Source organism: Lissotriton helveticus, chromosome 11 (genome assembly GCF_964261635.1).
Source record: "Lissotriton helveticus chromosome 11, aLisHel1.1, whole genome shotgun sequence".
In the NCBI taxonomy this organism is placed as follows: Eukaryota; Metazoa; Chordata; class Amphibia; order Caudata; family Salamandridae; genus Lissotriton; species Lissotriton helveticus.
Genome location: NC_136072.1, coordinates 1,136,760,202 through 1,136,780,535, shown reverse-complemented (window position 1 = coordinate 1,136,780,535; position 20,334 = coordinate 1,136,760,202). Strand labels below are relative to the sequence as shown.

General features: G+C 46.3%; 1 protein-coding gene across 1 annotated transcript in view; it reads left to right on the top strand.

Annotated features, from left to right (window-relative positions):
• Positions 1–20,334, top strand: part of GALNT9 (polypeptide N-acetylgalactosaminyltransferase 9) — a 796,816-nt gene that overhangs the window by 456,212 nt on the left and 320,270 nt on the right. Inside the window, exon 5 of the mRNA XM_078667888.1 lies at positions 9,542–9,739. Within this exon, the coding sequence (XP_078524014.1) occupies positions 9,542–9,739 (198 nt within the window). The remainder of the gene's footprint in view (positions 1–9,541; positions 9,740–20,334) is intronic.

The window sequence follows — 20,334 nt, the reverse complement described above, 5'->3', positions numbered from 1 at the left end:
ATATAGATTTCACAGTATGGACCCCCACCTCTGCAATTCTATCACCCCACAACTTCATCTGTTTGTTCTTTTACAGTCACCTGAGGACAAGATGCTTTCCCTGGTGCAACACAGCCAGGGAGGTGGCATCAGAGCGGATACTGGTACCCAGATATAAGGTGATATAATTGCGTTATCCCACGTGCCTTGTAAGCACATACCCAAGGACTTCACCCCTTACCAGAACCCCAGGGACTGCATTCTAACTGGAGAAGAAGTAAGGTTCATCCAAGTTCATCCAATATTCTGCATCACATCTTGCTATTGGCCAAGTCTTACGTATGAGCTCATTGGTCAGCTCGCGTGCCTCACATTTCAAGCCGCTCTGTGCATTTTCTCTGCTCCATTGGGTTGATCGCTGTAGCACATACTGTGTACAGAATTACTAATGAGGCCACGCGCAGGTTTGTAAAAGGAGCCTCGTGGAGAGAGACAGAAGCAGAGGTTGTCTCAGCCGTGAGAGCTTCAACACACAGCCCACTATTCTGCATAGCTGGATGGAAGAGTAGATCATATTCCAATCCCATTAACCCTAAGTCTTTGCAGTGGACACAGGGCAGATGTCCCATAGCCAGGCACTGACATACCTAATACGCTAGATAAATGCATGCAGCGAAAAAACACTATCAATTAACAGAAACCTCGTCAGTTTTGTTAGGAGAACATCATGCTTCAGGTTTATTTTGGAAGGTAATGGGTTAACTTACGGGCGACTCAAGGGCAGGCATAGATGGTCTGACCTAAGCTGACTGCCCACCTGATTAGCCAATGAGGACCAGGAATACACAACCTCTGATGCTGAAACGTTGGGGTTCAGCAACATCTGGTCCAGAAAACCGAACTCACCTGCAGAGGTGGAACGTCACCAGGTAAGCCCCCAGTGGCTTAGGTTTACAGCTGTCCTTGGAAATAATGAGGCACCGTTGTCTTCATCCAGGGCTCTGCTGTAAGGTCTCTGAAGGACTGGGCATGAAGCTTCTTGGGTTGCTTCCACACCAACATCCTTTAGATCTCCCAGTAACTCTGCCTGCAACGTAGAACCATAGGACGTAAACATCACCACATCTGCATTACATGCTAGCAGGGCCGTTGCTTGGTTAGTAAGATTAGGAGGGGCTTCAGATTTACCAGCAACCACACTGGCATGTCATGTTAAAATACATTATTCAACTAGCAGGGTACATGAGAGGCAGTGGAAAGGAGAGGAATGGGGATTAGTAGGAATACTTCTTTGCAGAATAGAAAATATTTTGTAAAATAACCAGCACAGAGAGGGAGAAAGTGTGTGTGAGTTTGTGTCTGTGTGTGTAAAAAGTCCTGGTGAAATCCGACAGACAGCTTCCCATACCCAACTGACAGCACCTGTATCCAGCTATTTATCAGAAAATACATTTATTAGAGGTGTGTAGCACCCCTAACCCCCCCTCCCCTGACGCTGCGCTCCTGAAAACAAGCATTAATGTGGAAGTCCCTTGCAGTGAATATAGATAGATGTGTTGAACAGGTACAAAACCCATCATTCGATTTGTTTTCTGGACTTGTTGCTGGAAGAAAGGGGACAACCAAAGAAAAAAAAATCTTTGCTTGGGTCTTCAAAAATCCTCAGACCAGAGCTTCTCCCAATACTCCCATAAGGCCTTCGTTCCCTGAGTATAAAGTAATTTCAGTCACAAAAGATAGGAAACAAAGGGGCATATTATCAACACTGCGATAATTATCGCAAATCGCGCATAGCGAGTATTTTCTTATCGTGTCTATCACTGGATTACATCGCTGTGTTAGCGACGTATTGGCAACGCTTTGCTCAGAGGCAATGTAAAATCCAGAGATAGAGGTGAAAACCAGCAATAGCGTAAGAAATCCAGCGATAATTTTACTGCGCTAATGAAAAGCTTGCTAATAGGCAAGTGTGGACTTAACCTAACAATCCACCTCCCATTGACAAGATGGTTAAGTCAAGTTTTTATCAGGTGTTAAATTCCAGCGATAACCGCGGTTAGCGCCACTTTTTTTTTCTCGCTTCGCGGGTTCGGGGCCGCATTGATAATAGAAGGAACTTGTGTTTGCGACTATTTCCATGTACTTTTAGTGAGGACGCCTACTTTGCATGTCATTAGCGATAAATGTCGCTGACATGCAAAGCAGCAAAAAAACGGCTGCTATCTCAAGACAAGAAGCACTAAACCATGTTAGCGAGTCCTTGTAAATAGTGCAATAACAAAAATCGCTGCTTCATCGCAGAAAAGCGCACCTAAACTAGCGAACATTCGCTTGATAATATGCCCCAAAGTTCTAAGGCAGAAGCAGGACTTGAAAGTCAGCTTAAGCAGAGGTTAAAGCGCCTGGCTCAGCCAGCTGCCTGCTGTATGTGGACACAGCGCCCATGCTGATAGAAGCTGAGTTCAGCGCTAATAAAAGCAACATGAATGGCTCAGAAAATGCACTCTCTGCAGATCGCACAGAAAATGGGCCCTTTTCCCAGAGAACACCAGAAGGCACGATTTCTGTCAGCACTTCTTGCTTTCTGAGCCATCTCCATCTGTAATGGGGTGCTCACCCCACAAGGTACCCCTGGCTGAGCGCAGCTGAATGTGCCATTCTGCTGGTGTCCCCACCTCTTTGATTACCGGGTGAGGCAGTAGAAGTGATTAGGCCTGGGAACGATTCAATTTATGCTGGTATAGTTTGTGTATTTCGGGGGAATTTCACGTAACCCTTGCTCTTAGAAAATCTCACATTTATGCTGATATGCCACGTTGCAAATTTACCATGAACGCACAGGAACAGAAACGCACATGATTGTTGGTCGCCATGCTTATGTTTTTTGCACATTTATTTGCATGAAATGCATCCTTGCATAAAAGATTGATGTGAGGTTGCATTTCTTGCTAAAAAGTAGAACAAAATGGGAGATTTGCATTTCATCTAATTTTGCATATTTACACAAAAGCAACTGACACTGATTTAGAACTCGGTGGACAGGTTACTCCATCACAATAGTGACAGATATCCCGTCCACCGAAATATAGATCCCATAGGATATAATGGGATTTATATTTCGGCGGACGGGATATCTGTCACCATTGGGACGGAGTATCCCATCCACCAAGATCTAAATCAGGCCCTAAATCAGTATGGGAAATATTTCCATTTTTATTTTTCTCACATTTGAAAGCATTCAGAAACATAATTTTGTTCTCACACTCCAGTATTGAGTTGACTAGGACTTTAATTTAAGAGTTAAATACCTCAGAGCATCAGTTCTTCACTTCTGTGCCCCAGGATGGGTCACACATCTGACTGAGCACTTGTCATTATCAGGCCCTGAGCTCTGCTCATTATCAGGCCCTGCTTTCTGCAGCCTGATGATAATAAAGTAAAATAAACCCATTAACTCTTAAAGGAAAATGTGACCCTGTTCCTATTTAAAAATGAACTCAAGGCTGCAAGCTACTCTGAAGGTGTTTGCAAGCTACTGATAGCTTGCCATGACTGGTTGGAGACACCTGTCTTAACCCCTTCGCCGCTGGGCTAATTCTACCACGGCGCTGGGGGGAGGGGTGGCGCACACAGCGCCACGGTGCTTGTGACGAGCTTGGCTTGTCGCGCTGCATGGTAGCGCTGTGCTCATGACGAGCTGAGCTCGTCATGACCACACCTGTTTCCGTGGAACACTCAACACAGCAGGGGAATTATCCCCACGTGTGAGCGCTGCCCAGGTCATGACGAGCTCTGCTCGTCATGAGTACAGCGCCACAGTGCCTCATGACGAGCTGAGCTCGTCATGAGCACGAAAGGGGTGAAAGGCTCCAGTCCACCAGGAAATGCCCAATGAGTTATAAGGCCAGTCCGGTGCTGCTATAGATACAAGGGTTCAATCCTAGCCTCTATGACCAATTGGCCAGAGGTCGTATGCGTACTCAGTACAGATCATAGTTGACGAGTGTATCTGTTTGTGTTATTACTGAACCCCCATTGGTAAGAAAGGCCCCATCAATTCTGTTCTGGTACAAAAATGAATCTCTGTAAAGAAGCTACCAAATCTGGAGTGGCAGAGCAGGTTCTGCTTTTTCCCTTGAAAGAAATTCCCTCAGACTTAGCAAACAATGACAACCAAAGTAAGGGTGTCAAAATCTGCCAACCTCCCTATTTCGTCAGGAGACTGCCGATATTCCAAAAGAAATGTTATTTCAGCTTTCTCCAGCCTAGAATTCTGTCACTCCATTGTAGGTCAATGGGGAAATTAAATTCCAAAATATATTTCAATCTCTTGTATGTCCCACCAAATTGGAATGTATGGAGGTCACATGTTACTGTCACTACGCATGTTACTTCCTATGAGTAGGGTTGGGTGAAATATTCAGTTGAAGTTCCAAACATAATTTTCCCAATTTTTCTATCTGTGGAGTGGAATCCTGTTTGCTGTGTAGATGGAAAAGGAAAGCCCAATACAGATGCTTGTAGGAGCACTGTGCAGTACCTTGCTTTGTTGTGCTGTCAGGGAAGGCATGTATTTAGCTAAAAGCAATTATCTTCAAGGTAATTACATTGTCAATACCCTGACAACTCTAGATGGCCCAAGAATTCCTCATTCCGTGCATTCCTCACTGTGCAGAATGAGGAATTCTTGTGCTGCATTTCTCATTTCTATTAAATTAGAGCAGGGGATTCAAAACCAGCAAAATGGCTGGAACTGCCCCAAGTTTTGCATCCACCAACCTTACTGCATATTGAAAAAAGAGAATTTGCCCACAGGACATGTCAGCCAGTGATAGAGGTGAAATGAGTTGTGCCTTTAGCTTTAGAGCTGTGTAGGATATTGGGCTGTTGGTTGACTGGAGTATGAGTCTCGGTCATGCAGCAAGCACACTCTTTGCCAGGGTGAAGTCACAAGCAAACCCCAAATTAACCTGTGCTCAACCCTCTGGTAGCTTGGCACAGAGCAGTCAGGCCCAACCCGGAGGCAATGGGTTAAGTAATTGTCCAACACTTCAAACAGTAACACAGTGAAAACACATTACGAAAGGATCCCATAACAGGTTTAGAACAATAAAGTAATATTTTTTATAAATAAAACAAGACCTAAATACCAAAAATCCAATCAGTAGTACCGGATTTATGGATCTTTAAAGATCTTAGGGTAAAATGGCATCAAAAAGCATAAAGCACCAACCGCAGCTATCTTGTCGTGCGAGACCAGGCGAAAGTTGCAAGTTCAGGCCAACCATGATGGAGCATGGATGGCTCGAAGGACCAGGTTAGTTCAGCTGAAAAGTTATCTTCTCATTCCAGCACCAAGAGCCCCATTTGCGGTGGAGAGTGCCGGAGGAGCAGGGGGCATTGCAAACAGTCATCGATGTAGTGCAAAGAGTAGGCCGGGTGTTGCGGGAAGTTGATACTGTAGCACAAAGATCCTTTTGTCATCACATTCGGTCAATCCGGTCCTTCACAGTATCACTCCACGCGAGCAGTCATTGCTGTAGCTCGGAGGGGTGGGTTGACAAAACTTCACGTTTCCAGGTTTTGCGAGTGACAAGGATTCGGTGTCACCTGGCCCGTTTGAGATCGCGAAGAGCCCAAAGACTTCAAATTAGCCACTCTGAGGTCATACCAAGGTTCTAGGATCTGAGAAGCACTACTTGAGGGTCAGGGGTGTGCTCCTGGGGGATTTCGGTGATGGTGCCGATGATTGGGAGCCTGTTATGTCTCCGTGGCGCAGAACAGAAGGCCAGCAGACTGTCCCTTGCATTCACTCTGGGAGTCCTGGGTTCAAGAGGTGCAGGTCAAGTTCTTCTCACCCAGGCAAGAGGGAGCAAGAAGCAGGTCCGTAGTTCCTTCAGAGCAAGCAGTCCAGCAGAGTGGCAGTCCTTTCAGCAACAGAGCAGGCCTTCTTTCTGGCAGAGTATCTTCTGGCCAAGAAGTGCATGGAAGAGGCGGTGTCCTTGGTCCAATATTTATACGTGGTGCCCTTTCTCTGGAAGGTAGAGAAGCTTTTGAAAAATCCCTTTGAAGTCCCAAGGCTTCCTGCCTTCCTTGTCCTGGCTCCAGACTAATGGAGGAATACACAAAGCCCATCTGTCAGCTACATCCAGTCATGTGACCTAGGGACAGGCTGCAGGCACTCAATGGCTAAGGCAAGAGCATGCCAACTTTCCAAAAGTGGAATTTTCAAATTGTAACTTAAAATCCACCTTCACCATCAGTTACGATTTTTCATTACAATTTCAAAGACACCAAACATGAATAGATTACCTATTCCCAAATAACAGCCTTTTAAATGTGATAAGATAACTCTTTGTTATAGTATGGGAGAGGTAGGCGTGTAGTAGTGAACAAATGTAATAGTTTTTCACTACCAGAACATATAAAGCTTAAAGGTACATGTCCTATCTTTTAAATACATTGCACCCTGCCCTCTGGGCTATTCAGCTCCTACCCTAGGGGTGATCTTTATGTATTAAAAAGGAAGGTTTGGGCCTGGCAAATGTTTACTATGCCAGGTCAACATTGCAGTTTAAAACTGCACATACAGGCTAAATGGCAGGCCCAAAACCTGTTAAAAGAGCTTCCTGAGTGGGTAGTACAATCAGTGCTGCAGGCCGACTATCAGCATTTAAAATGGGTACATGTAGTACCACTTAACTAGGAACTTACAAGTAAATTCAATATGCCAATTAGGGATAAGTCGGCGTTACCATCTTTCAAGGAGCGAGGACATGCACTGTAGCACTGATTACATTTGGTGACGTAAACAAAGTTCTAATGCCAGCAAAAACAAGGTCAGAAAAAGTATACAAAGGCAAAGAGTTTAGGGCAAATACCACCCTAAGGCTGATAAGTCTAACAAACCATTTCCTGTTTCAGTAGCAAAAGAGTGAGAGAGAGAGAGAGAGAGAGAGAGAGAGAGAGAGAGAGAGGTGAAAAGTGCTTTGTATGTGGCATTGGGGGATCTGTGTATCTGACCTGTTAACCCTTTCCCAATTGTCCCTGCAGATGATCCATAGCCCTGCAGATCCACACATCTTTGATTTGTACCCCTGCAATACAGGAAATTGTAAATTATGTCTGTCAGCTTAGGAAAGAGATTGTGAGGCCTTTCCAAGGCTCAGGGCTGTGTTTCACAGCATAAGACAACTAGGCTGATCATCGGCGTAGGTACTTAGGGGCCAAACTGGCCATATGGGACCAATGCATAAGAAACTGAGTAACCCTGGGGAGCAATTTGAAGTGGTGATTGATCAAGTGTTGCACATATCTATTGGTTATGTACAGGCACATGTTGTGATGTCTTCTATAGAGTTGTTTAACACACCCACCACCATGCGTGCAATCACAGATAGAACCACACACAGACTGGTGTTAGATAAGCTTGTACAGTTGATGTACACACTCTGTCTGTTACTGTAGCTGTTCTATGTATGAGAGTTGTGCCAGTTCAGTGAGTGAAGCTTGCACTACTCCTGATCCACATACCACACCTAGTCTGTGAGGGAGTGCACCTTGCTCTGCTGCTGATACTCTTGCTTTTACTGGTCTGTGTGAGTGAAGCATACACTGCTGTTGCTGTCCCTGTTTCATGCGTGTGTGGAAGCCTGACCTGATGCAATTACTGTGGTGCACAGGAGAAGGCCTTGCTTTGCTGCTGCTGCACCTGGTGTGTATTTCTGGGATAAACCTTGCACTATTCATGCTGCCAGCTGTCCTATAACCTTTCTTTGCGATGGCAAGCATTGCTGATGCCTGTCCTGTACCTGTGATGTGTGGTGGTAAAGCCCAATAATTGCCTTTGGCTGTGCTTGTATAAATTACATCCTTGAAAGTGGCCTGTAGGGAAAGTGGCGTAACAAGGGGTCCCACACCCCCTGGGGTGCGGGGGTATGGCCCTCAGCAAAAGTGGTAGCTGGTGGGCCAGTCAGGAGGGCCACCTTCATGTGCTTTGCAGGGGGCCCCCTCAAGTTTCGTTACGCCACTGTGTAGGCAGGGGCAGGCTTTTCACTATGTTTATGATGTGTCTGGCCGTCCACATCCAGGTACAGACATATTATTGTGTAAAGTGTCAACTCACTTATTCGCTGACTCACTCATTCACTAAGATGTGCTCTCAGTCCTCTGTAACTCTGTCAGTATCATGTCAAGATGTGTTTGGACCTAAACTTGTGCTTCAGAGCCTCGTCATGAAATGGGGAATCACTCTATTGCATGTTATATATTGCAATATATATGTGATATACTGAATCCAATATATTGCATCCAATACATCGACCAGCATTATACCATCAACATATGTAGAAATGAAGTCAAGAATAGAAAATACACATTTACCTTTGCATGGTAGATGATAAGGTAGATGTGATATATTTGTAGATCCATATTGTTTGCCTCTACATAGAGTATACAACCCATCAGAGGTAGGAAGCACTTTATAAATTAGGGGTTAAATAAAAACTCAGCGAGATTCTGTGGAGTTCCGCCAATGGGCAGAAAATACGCAAGTCTTGCTGCAATGTGGCGCCGTTAGCGTGAACAGCGCTGAAATATCAGCACGAACAGAACCGTGCGATGCACAAGAGCAAGCGGCCATTCGAGTTGATTTTGCTGCCATTTGAGTAGAAAAGCTACTCGTGCTGTAGCAGCAAATCTACTGGAGAAGCAGCCCTATAACCGCGACAGCCCACGACCGCCTGCGTTAGGAAACTGTACTAGGGGACATCAAATCTCGCTCACGCTCACCAGCTCACATTTTTAGAGCCTTGTGAGAGTAAAATTCCACCATGCAGCGATTAGTGGTGTCCCTTTCTGGCCAAAAACAATCCTGGCTGTAACACAGGTACACTTAAACCATGGTGCACAGGTGCCTGCATTGGCGCTCGGCAGTCACAAGTGCATCAGGGATGTATGACGTTACAATGCATGCTATTACAACGCTTGCCTTTACAACGCAAGTTTTACAACGCAACTCTTACAACGACTTGCGTTGGGGGGCGCTGGATAGTGAATAGTTTAATTTACTATTCCAACTCCAGTCCCCGTGGATAGTAGGGAAGGTGTTGGACTCTATTCCTTATCCTAGAGCGCCCCCAGCGCAAGTCGTTGTAAAAGTTGCGTTGTAATGGTTGCGTCGTAAAGGCACTTCGTTGTAACAGTTGCGTTGTAAAGGATGTTCCCCCATTTGATGCAGCTCAACGCAGCAAGTTGTCAAATTTTGATGAATCTGGGCCTTGGTGTATAATGCTTCATGCATTTGTTTTGGGGACTGAAGGGTAGGGTCAAGGGATGGCGTTGTCACACCTGAGCGATTTGTGGCACGAAAAAAAGGCTGATATTTGTTTTCGTGTCATATTGGTCCATGTTTTAATCTGTTCTTGTAAAAATGTCACTCTTACAGCTGTTTGTGATAAAAGTATAAATTAAATTATGAATAAATACAATACAATTCCAACAGTTTCAGTGATTCAGCAATAGACTCTATCTTCTGTTTAACAAACTCTATGCTCTTCTTCAGGGTGGAGCCAGCAATGACGCGCATCAAGGAAGACCGGCGACGCATTGTCCTACCCGCCATCGACAACATCAAGTTCAACACGTTTGAAGTCCAGCAGTACGCCAACGCCGCACACGGGTACAACTGGGGGCTGTGGTGCATGTATATCATCCCTCCCCAAGACTGGCTGGACAAAGGCGACGAGTCGGCCCCCATCAGGTACGCGCAGTAGTTCCATTATCTCCTGAAGCCGCGTCTCTTATGGTGCCTGTGACGTGGTATATGAAGACTAATGAGATGCCGCATGCTCCATTATGGCCTAAGCCGTCGGTCATTAATATCTGTTAAGCAAATACCTGAAACCTGCTTTTTCTTGTTTTTGCTTCTGTGGGTAATTTTCCACAGTGTCAAAGACCTTCACCCTGTTATGTTGTGTTAAGTTGACATATATTAAAACCACAAGTTCACCTGAAAACATTTTGCTTGACTATTTAGAGTGCAGCAGTCTGCCTGTCCCCTGGGGTGGTGGAGGCCCAACCTCCACTGGCTGGCAGCAAACACCTGCCATATGCTAAATCCTTAGTCCTCAGTAGCTGAGCATTTTTGCTGAAAGCAGAGGGGCATCAGTGCTTAATTTGTGAAAGAATAGGTGACGTGGCCCTCATCAGGAGGCCACTGCAGCTTGCACCAAGCCATTGCGCCCATCAGCTCCATCTATGACAGAATCAACGCAACTAATAATCGTGAAACCCTACAAGTGTGACAATTCAGACTAATCCAGGTGCCCAAAGCTGTAGGAATGGCTTGGAAGGCAGGAAATAGCCACTTTAATGTATATTGAATTAATAACTAACTGTTTATGTGCTTGTCTCTATATTAGACAAACAGCGCCACCATGTGGCAGACTGTCATAAGCGCTAGTATTGGCAATTAAGTGCCGGCGCTGAGGACCTGAAAACACCGGCTCAAATTAAGCAATGGTGGCAGGACTTTCATTAATATGTAATATTTGGGAGAGGTAGAACATGTCATGGCGGGACCCTAAAGCTGGAGTTTGCTTCTGAAAAACTAAACACAAATATCAATCACATGAAGGAACATTTTTCCCTATGCAACAGGTTCAACCACCTCAGGTTACAAGGAAGTTGTTAAAAGGAAAAAGAAAGTATTGAAAGGATACCTCTTCTGATGCAGTGCTCTGTGCCAGAAGACCATGGCAAATTGGTCACTGGTTTGAGATGTTGCCATATTGTTTATGGTTCCTCCATTACTTCTCTGCCCCTGCACAGAAATTGGAAGGTGGGGGCAGATGATTTTGGGCGCAGTACATATAATAAATCATCAAAGGGCAATATGAGCATAACGGGGATCTTTTTCTCCTTGATGCCTTGCTTTTGTTGTCTATTTGATCCCACTCAGAACCACTTGGAGAAAAACATCTGATATTTGATAAACTTTTAGAATACAAGAAGGTGCTGCACACTGAACCATGGGCGGTGAAAGCCACATGACGGGGGGCTGCTACTGGAGGGCAGAGAAAACAGTGATGAGTGATGGGTGTATGCATGAGTGCCATGAGTCACTAGGGTGACTGTAAGAGCGTCAGTGAGAGAATGAGTGAGTGAACAAAAGTGTTAACATCCCAGTGTTATTAAGATAACATTAGAATGTTGCCAGTTCCATTGAAGTCAATGCTGTGGCTCAGGGCCAATAATGGCTGCTCCAACATTCCAATGTTTGTCTATCCGTTTCTCCATTTCTAATTTAGAACACTGTACTTGCAATGTGTGGAATATTCTAATAGCCTTATAGCCCTTCTGCCTCGGGCTACAATGGTTGTTAAAGGCCCTCAACCTCATTATAGGCCCAAACCAAGCTTCTTAGACCAGTCAGGATCCCTCTGTGAGCAGCAATGCCCCCAGCTTGGCGGGTATTTACTGTTGCATCTTTCCTGTGTGCCTGGCATCCACAAACACCCCGAACACTGTGGGCTGGCACACACCACTGGCCCCCCTCGGAGAGGGAGATTGGCATTCCGCGGCTGCAGCTGTGCCTGTGAGTGATTAAATAAATATTGGAAGTGAACTCCATTCTTCGTCGCTGCTTCTTCAGCCAGCACTGCTGTGCCTTTGTAATTACAATGTTTTTGTGTGTTTTTTCTGCCAGTCTGTTTCTGTTTTATAAGCAGCATCACACCCTTTATGCACTTGATAAAAAGCCTGATCATTCCATGTGCGCAAACAAAGAACAAAAAGAGCCTTTAACTCTGGGCACATCATAGGCAGGGCTCCAAGCAGCTCATAGCAGTCAAAATTACATCATTTATATTCGGTCAAAAGCAGAGGATTAAGGTACTGGAATGACATGGGGTTTTCAACTGTGGGGGTGGGGTCTCCTGTTGTGGGGCTGCCAGGTCACACCTCCACATGCTACCTCTTGATACTGAGGGGCATATGCACTCAAATTACTTTCATATTTCACCATACTAAGGGGCCGATTATGATGGTGGACGGACTTGAGTCCGTCCGCCACCATAGAGTAGGAGGGACCGTCCGCAGGGGCAGTGGCGGTCCCTCCATACAGATTAGGATGTGACCGCCAGGGTGGCGGTCACATCCTCTATTTTTAACATTGCGGCGGGTGGAGCTTCAAGCTGCACCCGCCGCAATGTTAAAAATGCATGCACAGCATTTGCGTGCACAAAGCGGCAGCCACCGCGCGGTGCCTGCCGCTTTGTGCACACAAATGCAGGGGGGTACCATAGGTACCCCCCATGTGCACCCCCCACCCCCCCTTCACCCAGGGGGCCCGCAACGGGCCCCCGAAGCGAAGGTCCGTATGCTTTTCCACGGCGGAAAAGCCGCCGTGGAAAAGCATACTTTGTACTCCATCCTAATATGGAGAAGTGTGGCTCACTGGTTAGAGGAGGCAGACCTGGCAGCAGAGGTCAGCCCGGGACCAGGGTTCAATTCCCGGCTCGGCGGGGTCTTGAGTCCTAAAATGTCCGTGGACTCGACAATTCTCGCTCCGGTGCCTAATCGATTCATGGGTTCACACTCTGCGACTCTGGGCAATAGATTGCTTAATCTCCACAACGGCCCCTCGCGGCGGGATGCCTGGCTTTCACCTTGCGGATACCCTGCCGGGGTATCTCACAGGGGAATACCAGGACGGGTTCCCTAAGCAAGCGCTTAGAAACCAGTGGTGATTTGCGCTATACAAATCCATGTACATTTACATTTACATATGGCTGGCGGCGTCTGATAGACACCGCCAGCCATGTTACAGCTTATCCGCCGCGGTTGTAAGTCAACCGCGGCGGAAAAGTGGCGGACTGAAACCAGGACCCACCAGCCATCCTAATGTGGCGGTGGGTCTTTGGTGGGTCCGCAGAGGATTTTCCGCATCCTCCGGGCCAGTGGTGGCTTCCGCCGGCCCGGAGGATGTTGAAAATCCTCATTCATAATGAGCCCCTAAATCACCACTTATCCTTTATGGGTTTCCGGAGTAGTGTGCTACTCACCATAAAAAGTGCTTCAACACCCCATCAGGGGTAAGAAGCACTATATAAATACAAACCTTTTTTCCTCTTCTATCCTTCTGCTATCCATCCAAATCCAAATAACTAACTAACAAATCCACCACTTAAAATGTACTTGCATGTTTCACTATACTAATTCAACACTTATCCTCTATGGGTCCCGAAGTAGCGTGCTACTCGCCGAAAAGCGCTTCAATGCCTCGTCAGGGGTAGTAAGCAATATGCAGATGCAATTACAATACAATTACAATACAATGTACAAGGGAAGTGGTGGAGCGTGTCGTTAGCGTCCTTGGCTTAACAACACATTCCACCACTTCTGAAACGCACGGCTGCACCATATTTGCTAGAATATGGTGCAGCCCTGCGTTTCCCCCTGTGCTCACGCTAAGTTTAGCAGCTTAGTACCAACACAGGCCCCCGTGCACCATAATGCAAGGCTATCTGCATGTAGGTGAAGATGGTTTATGTACAGGGAGGCCCCCTTCCTGCACATAAACAATCTTAAAATGCAGTTTTGTAACTTCTCAGAAGTTGCAAAGCTGCATTTTAATAAATTATTGTTTATGTGCAGGAAGGGGGACCTTCCTGTATATGAACAATCATTGTCCTTTTGCTGTTTTCATGTGTGCTGCACAAAGCACCACACATGAAAACAGCAAAAACGAGGAGAAATTAAACATTTCTCCTCACTTCGTCAGGTTAAGACCAAGTTTTCCCTGGTCTTAATTCTGGCACTGCATTCTATTTACGTCTCACTTGTAAATAGGAGGCAGCGTCAGAATCAATGGGTGTTGCGGTGGAACGGCCACCTCAACACCAATTACCTACCCCTTTCATGGTAAGCATAGCGTGAAAAGGGGCCTTATTTACTAGGCAGCGTTAAGCCATGTTAAGTGGCTTACCGCTGCCTTGCAAATAAGGCGAAGCCCCTATTGCCACAGGAACGTCGCAAAAAGTAACGTTCCCTTGGCGATAGAAGCTTGTACGTATGCCCCTGAGAGGTTTAATGAGATAAGTAGGTGTGGGGCCGGGGAAACAGGCCAGGATTTAAACTGGTAAATCTAGTACGAGGGTGGAGAGGCCTGCAAAGATACCCAGGTATACTTCCTCCCTGTCCGCAGTGGCACATTGAATGGGGGCACACAGAGAAACCTTTATCAAGCCAATGCAAGAAGCACAGGTGTCTTGCATTCTGATTGGATAACATATTATCCGGTCCCTCCCACGGCGCTTCCTTTAACCCCTTGGCTGCGGTGGCTATTTCGCCGCAGTGCTAAGGGAGCGGGGGGGGGCCGTGCGGCGCTCACACGCTGGTGACGGAACCGCTCCGTCACCAGCCTCGGGTGAGCTGTGCTGATGACGGAGCGGTTCCGTCATGGCCCCGCCCGCTCAATAGAACGCGCCGCGCAGGCATGTCGGGCGGGCCATGACGGAACCGCTCCGTCATCAGCACAGCGCCAATGCGGCTGATGACGGAGCGGTTCCGTCATCAGCATCGATGCGGTTAAAAGGTCTCTGGCAAGTAATGTTCTCAAAGAAGTCCGAAACTGGAGGGACTCGAGGTGGCTGGTAACAGAAATCCCTCCCATTGGAGAAACCAAATGCAAAATAAGCAGCAGAATCAACGGGTGGAAATTTCTCCAACGTACCAGTGTTTAATTTGAGCCGGTGGATGGACCGGAGGGTGGGGGCCGATAGGCACTCATTTTTGGCGAATTGCACTTATTTCTCCTCATCAGACTTTGAGCCATAGCAAGAGAAAGACAACTACAAAGGGAGAAGAGACAGACTTTAAAAACTTTGACAAAGAGAGAAAGCAGGGATAAAAAAAAAAACTTGAGGTTGAGATAAATGTCAGGGAGTATCTGTTGATGGATGCAAGGGCATGAGGTGGAATCTGGGCAAGCAGCCTTGGTTTTGGGCATCCACAACTTTTTATAGTGGCAGCCAAGGGATTTGGGGCAAAACTTTCGGTCCGGCACTTAATCTTGAATTATTTCAGCACTGGACCATATTATATTAAAGGATGTTCTACCTGTTGTCTCTCTACTGCATTCAGTATCTTCCTCAGAAATCAGTGGAGTTCCTCATGCCGTCCATTCCTTTATCACGCCAGGTACGGCTCTAGGATCATCACGGCCCTGTGCAGGGAGCGTAGGTAGGGGGCCTCGGAAGAGGGGGTCCGGGCGGGGGCCCCAAATCCCTGCCAGCAGGGGCTTCTCTAGGCTCATGGTGGCCCTGGGCAGGGAGCGTAGGTAGGGGACCCCAGAAGAGGGGGTCCTGGTGGGTGCCCCAAATCCCTGCCAGGGGCCGCCACGCAAATATGTATCCATCCACAGAGGATTATTATATTAAGGATATTTATTGGCCTGGTGGCCCCTGCGGTTTGGTGGCCCTGTGCTGGTGCACAGCTTGCACATGCCTAAGGCTCCCCTGATCACGCCTGTAGTCCTTCTTTTCCGTCAATGCTTTAGTTTTGATGCATTTCTGTACTCATGACTGGTGAGTTTGCCACGGGCTAGCACCTCTGACCAACAAGATGAAGAAGGGTCTATGTCACAGCATAGTTTACAAAACACTCACAGTGGAGAAATATTTACTATGCTGTAACCACAAAGCATCGTTTACAATGGACTACCCCTCAGCAGTGTTTATAATGGACTAAGCCTACAGCAGGGCTTGCAATGTGCTCACCCCACAACAGGGTTAACAATGGACTAACCCACAGCAGTGTTTCCTATGGACTAACCCCACTGCACGTCTTACAATGGGCTAGCCCCATACCAGGGTTAATGATGGACTAACTATATCAGGGTTTGCAAGGGACAAACCCCAGAGCAAAATGTACAATGGACTACCCCATAGCAGTGTCTACACGCGACTAACCCCACTATGGGGTTAACAATGGACTAACCCCAGAGTTGGGTTCACAAAAGACTGACTGCACAGAAATGTTTACAGTTAACTAGCTTCATGTAAAGTTTACAATAGTTAACCCCACGGCGTGGTTTACAGTAGACTAACCCTACAGCAGGGCTTGAAATCTGCTTAGACCGCAACAGAGTTATGATGGACTAAACCCACAGCAGTGTTTTCAATGGACTAACCCCAAATTAATGGGCTGGCCCCACAACAGGGTTCACGATGATCTAACCCCACATCAGGGTTTACAATAAACTAACTCGACTGTAGGGCTATCACTGGGTTAGCCCCAAAAGGGGGTTAATGATAAACTAACTCCACAGCAGGGTTTACAAAGAAATAACTCGACAGCAGGGCTATCACTGGGCTAGCCCCAAAAGAGGGTTAATGATAAACTAACTCCACAGCAGGGTTTACAAAGAAATAACTCGACAGCAGGGCTATCACTGGGCTAGCCCCAAAAGAGGGTTAATGATAAACTAACTCCACAGCAGGGTTTAACAAGCATTTGCAATGCAATAGGTCTTGCATTTGCGAGAGTTTGAGCTATTGCCATTGTAAATGGCTATGCCTTTTATTTATTTGTTTTGAAAACCCGCAAGGGGTATGTAAACACGAACTTTGTACTTATAGTCATTGCTTTTGAGAAGCAAGGCTGGTAGTAAAGGGGGTGCAGTTACTGACAACAGTGGTTTTTATAAGCAACGACTATATGTACAAAGTTTGTGTTTACATATCCCTTGCAGGTTTTCAAAACAAATAAAGGCATTATCATATACAATGCCAATAGCTCAAACTCTTGCAAATGCGAGACCTATTGCATTCAGTTCTCCGTGCCAGGGTCTCTTGTGACTTCCAGTGGTCTTTAGAGAACACAATGCACGCTGGAGACTAGCCTATGACCCTCATTCAGAACCTGGTGGAGTTTGGAGTAAGGGAGAACCTAAGTTGTGATGAAATAGAGCCTTGTGGCTAAGTTGCTGAATGTAAACAAGAGAGACATGGGCTTTAATTCAGAGTCAGCATGTTATATAGTTCTGTAACAGTGAATACAAGAGAGACCTGCACTGCGAAGGTTGTAGTTCAAAATAAAACGTAACTTTTATACCATTTTTATGTATATTTTCTTGTGAAAACGAAACCGATTGCCAGTCTGTGCAGTATTGTTAAGAACATGCCCTTTACAGGAATCTGAAGGACGCATTTAACCCTCAGTCACTGTCAATCTGAACCAGGCGATAATCTTAGAAAATAATATGGGGGCATATTAGCAAGCTGAATTATCGCCGCTTTTTCGGCTAATTGTGCCGAGAAAGCGGCGATACTTCCAGCGCCCTATTAACAAGGGCATGCTAACGCCTGCCTCAAGCCCACTTTGCATGTCAGCGAGAAACATCGCTAATGACATGCAAAGTGGGCGTTCCCACGCAGGCGTTGGGAGAAGAAGACCTGCGATAAACTTGTTTATCGCAAGTCTCCCAACGCCTGCTCTGACCAGGTGTTAAGGCATTGATAACATGGGTGTGTGGATCATAACGCTGAATCCACCCCCCCATATTATCAAGGCACACATTAGCGCGTGGAAACAACGTTTGTTTTCATGCGCTAATGTTCCATATCGCCGACTATCGCCGGATTTAATTTCGCCTACGTGTTGCGCATTGATAATTACGCGCTAACACGGCGAAAAAATCCGGGGATAGCCGGCGATATGGAAATGTGCGATGTGCGTTATATAACGCACATCTAGATAATATGCCGCAATATGATTTCTGTAGCAGAAAAGGGCAAAATAAACACCTAGCTTAGTTTAATGAGAAACTGTAATGACGAAAAATAGCCAAAATGCAGCTGCACTACAGATAAAGTGAGTGTCACAATTTCAGACAAAATATCTGCCGGCTGTTTCACTCGCAACATTACATAGGGTTTTTAAAAGAGCATTTTAGACCTAGAAATCGAAAACGTTTTTAGGAGCAGGAGATCAAAGTTGTTAATTTCACTTAGGGAAGATAGTTGTAGCCCATTAGCAAAAAAATGAATTGACAAGCTCCCAGCAGATTTCCTAGCGCCTGGGGACAGGTGTCAGACAGGGATGGCTCACGGACGTGCTCTGGGAAAGGCCAGCACCGGGTGATAGTATGTATTATATTTTAAGAATAGCATAGCGCACTAACCCATACTGTGGGGATCGATATGTTAATTAATAATGAAATATTCACATCCCTTTCATAGGTCACACTAATAATCCTCATTTAAAAGGTCACTGCAGGGAGCAAGATCGGCGGTCTGAGTGGTAGAGAGTCACTGAGCGAGTCTGCTCTCCCCTGTTAGAACGCGTCCAGGCTCAGCATTCTGCCTCAACGCGCTTCACAAAACCTAAAAGTGTTGCTATATTCCAGGCATCACCCGACGGGCTGGTTATGGCTGTGGGATACACCGTTCTACACAATAAGAGCTCTCTCCGGGCCCGATTCACAGAATTAACTTAAGACTAAATCCTAAACTTGCTACTTTTGGTATTCACAGAATGCACTTACTACTTTTGGTATTCACAGAATGGATTTACGACTACTAACTTTACGTCCACACTCGGGCCGTAAATTCTGGCCAGGGGGCGGAACTTCCGGCTCGGAGGTGGGGATTTAGCCATGGCTGAAATCTCCACCTCTGGGCCGGAAGCTCCACCTCTGGGCTGGAAGCTCCGCCTCCGTGCAGGAAGCTCCGCCCCGGGCCGGAATTTACGGCCCGAATGTGGACATAAAGTTAGTAGTCGTAAATCCATTCTGTGAATACCAAAAGTAGTAAGTGCATTTTGTGAATACCAATAGTAGTAAGTTTAGGATTTAGGGCCAGATGTAGGTCGCCCAATACCGGTCGGTAACGGCCGATTTCGGCCGTTACCGACCGGTATTTGGCTTTTGACATGTAGGTGGGCCGGATTTTACAGAATCGGTATATTTACCGATTCGGTAAATTTACCGCCTCGGTATTTTTCCGAATTGGTAAATATACCGATTCTGTAAATCCATATGTAGGTGGCACAGTTTGCAGTGCCACAGGCCCTTAGGAGTTCTTAATTTACCACCCAATCCTATTGGGTGGTAAAATACCGTATTCCAGTGTACACCTCTGCCATGTGACACACAGACATGCCCTTAGGGCATGTCTGTGTGCCACATGGCACAAAAGCTTGCAATTGGGGTGCTACAGGGTGTCAAAGTGACACCCCGTTCCCCCTGCCAGGATTCGGTATTTACTGATTCGGTAGATACCGAATCGGTATTTCCCATTGATTCCTATGGGCTTCAAGGTTACCGAATCGGTAAATACCGAATCTTACAGAATCGGTAATTGTAAAATGAAAATTACCTACATCTGCCCACTTCCTATTTACCTACTCTTAAATACCGATTCGGTATGATTCGGTATTTAAGAGTAGGTAAATCGGAATTACCTACATCTGGCCCCAAGTCTTAAGTTAGTTCTGTGAATTGAGCCCTCCGAGAGTGGGTGTATCCCACAGCCATAACCTCACTGACGAGTTACCTGCCCGACGGGTGTTCATAAGGAATGTTAATAACAGAGGAGGGATACAAAGAAGGTAGGGGAGAACAGTGTGGGGGTTCTGAAGCAAGTGGGAAGAAAGCAAGCGGAGAGACATCACAAAACCCCATAGCAGGTACACAAACAGGCGCATGGGTGGACATAGGAGGAAATCACGGGCAAACAAACAGGAAAACCAGGAGCTTTGACAGAAAGGCAAGCACATACAGACAGGCACACTTGTTAACACACGCAGACGAGCAGGCACGCTGACACACAAGCAAATAGTTACACAGATACACGGACAGACAGCAAACTTCAACTGATACAGATATAGAGAATCGCATGCATACCACAGTCCACAACAGAGTCAATTACACTCAAACAGAAAGACAATCATACGAACACCTGGAAGCACGGTTTGTGCACACACCATAACAAGGAGCAATGCAGCCCAACATGCTCTAAAAAATAAACGAAGAAATTAAATGGCACATGTAGCCAGACAGGAAGTGATAAACCGACAAACAAGATTAATAGACCCGCGAACACCACAACTCTTTCACACGATAGAGACACACAAAATTACAGCACACAATTATTGCGCCCATTAGAAGATAGGCAAATAAGTATCCTAGTACACAGGCGCAAAGGTCAACAGGCCAACCAGCACATTGCTAAGCACAACTATTGGCTCAGGGAAATACTTAATGACAGACAGGCACCGACAGAAACCGGCACAGAGACACGCAATCGGACAGGCACACAAAAACTGGCAAAGGCACAAAGTCAAGCATAGACA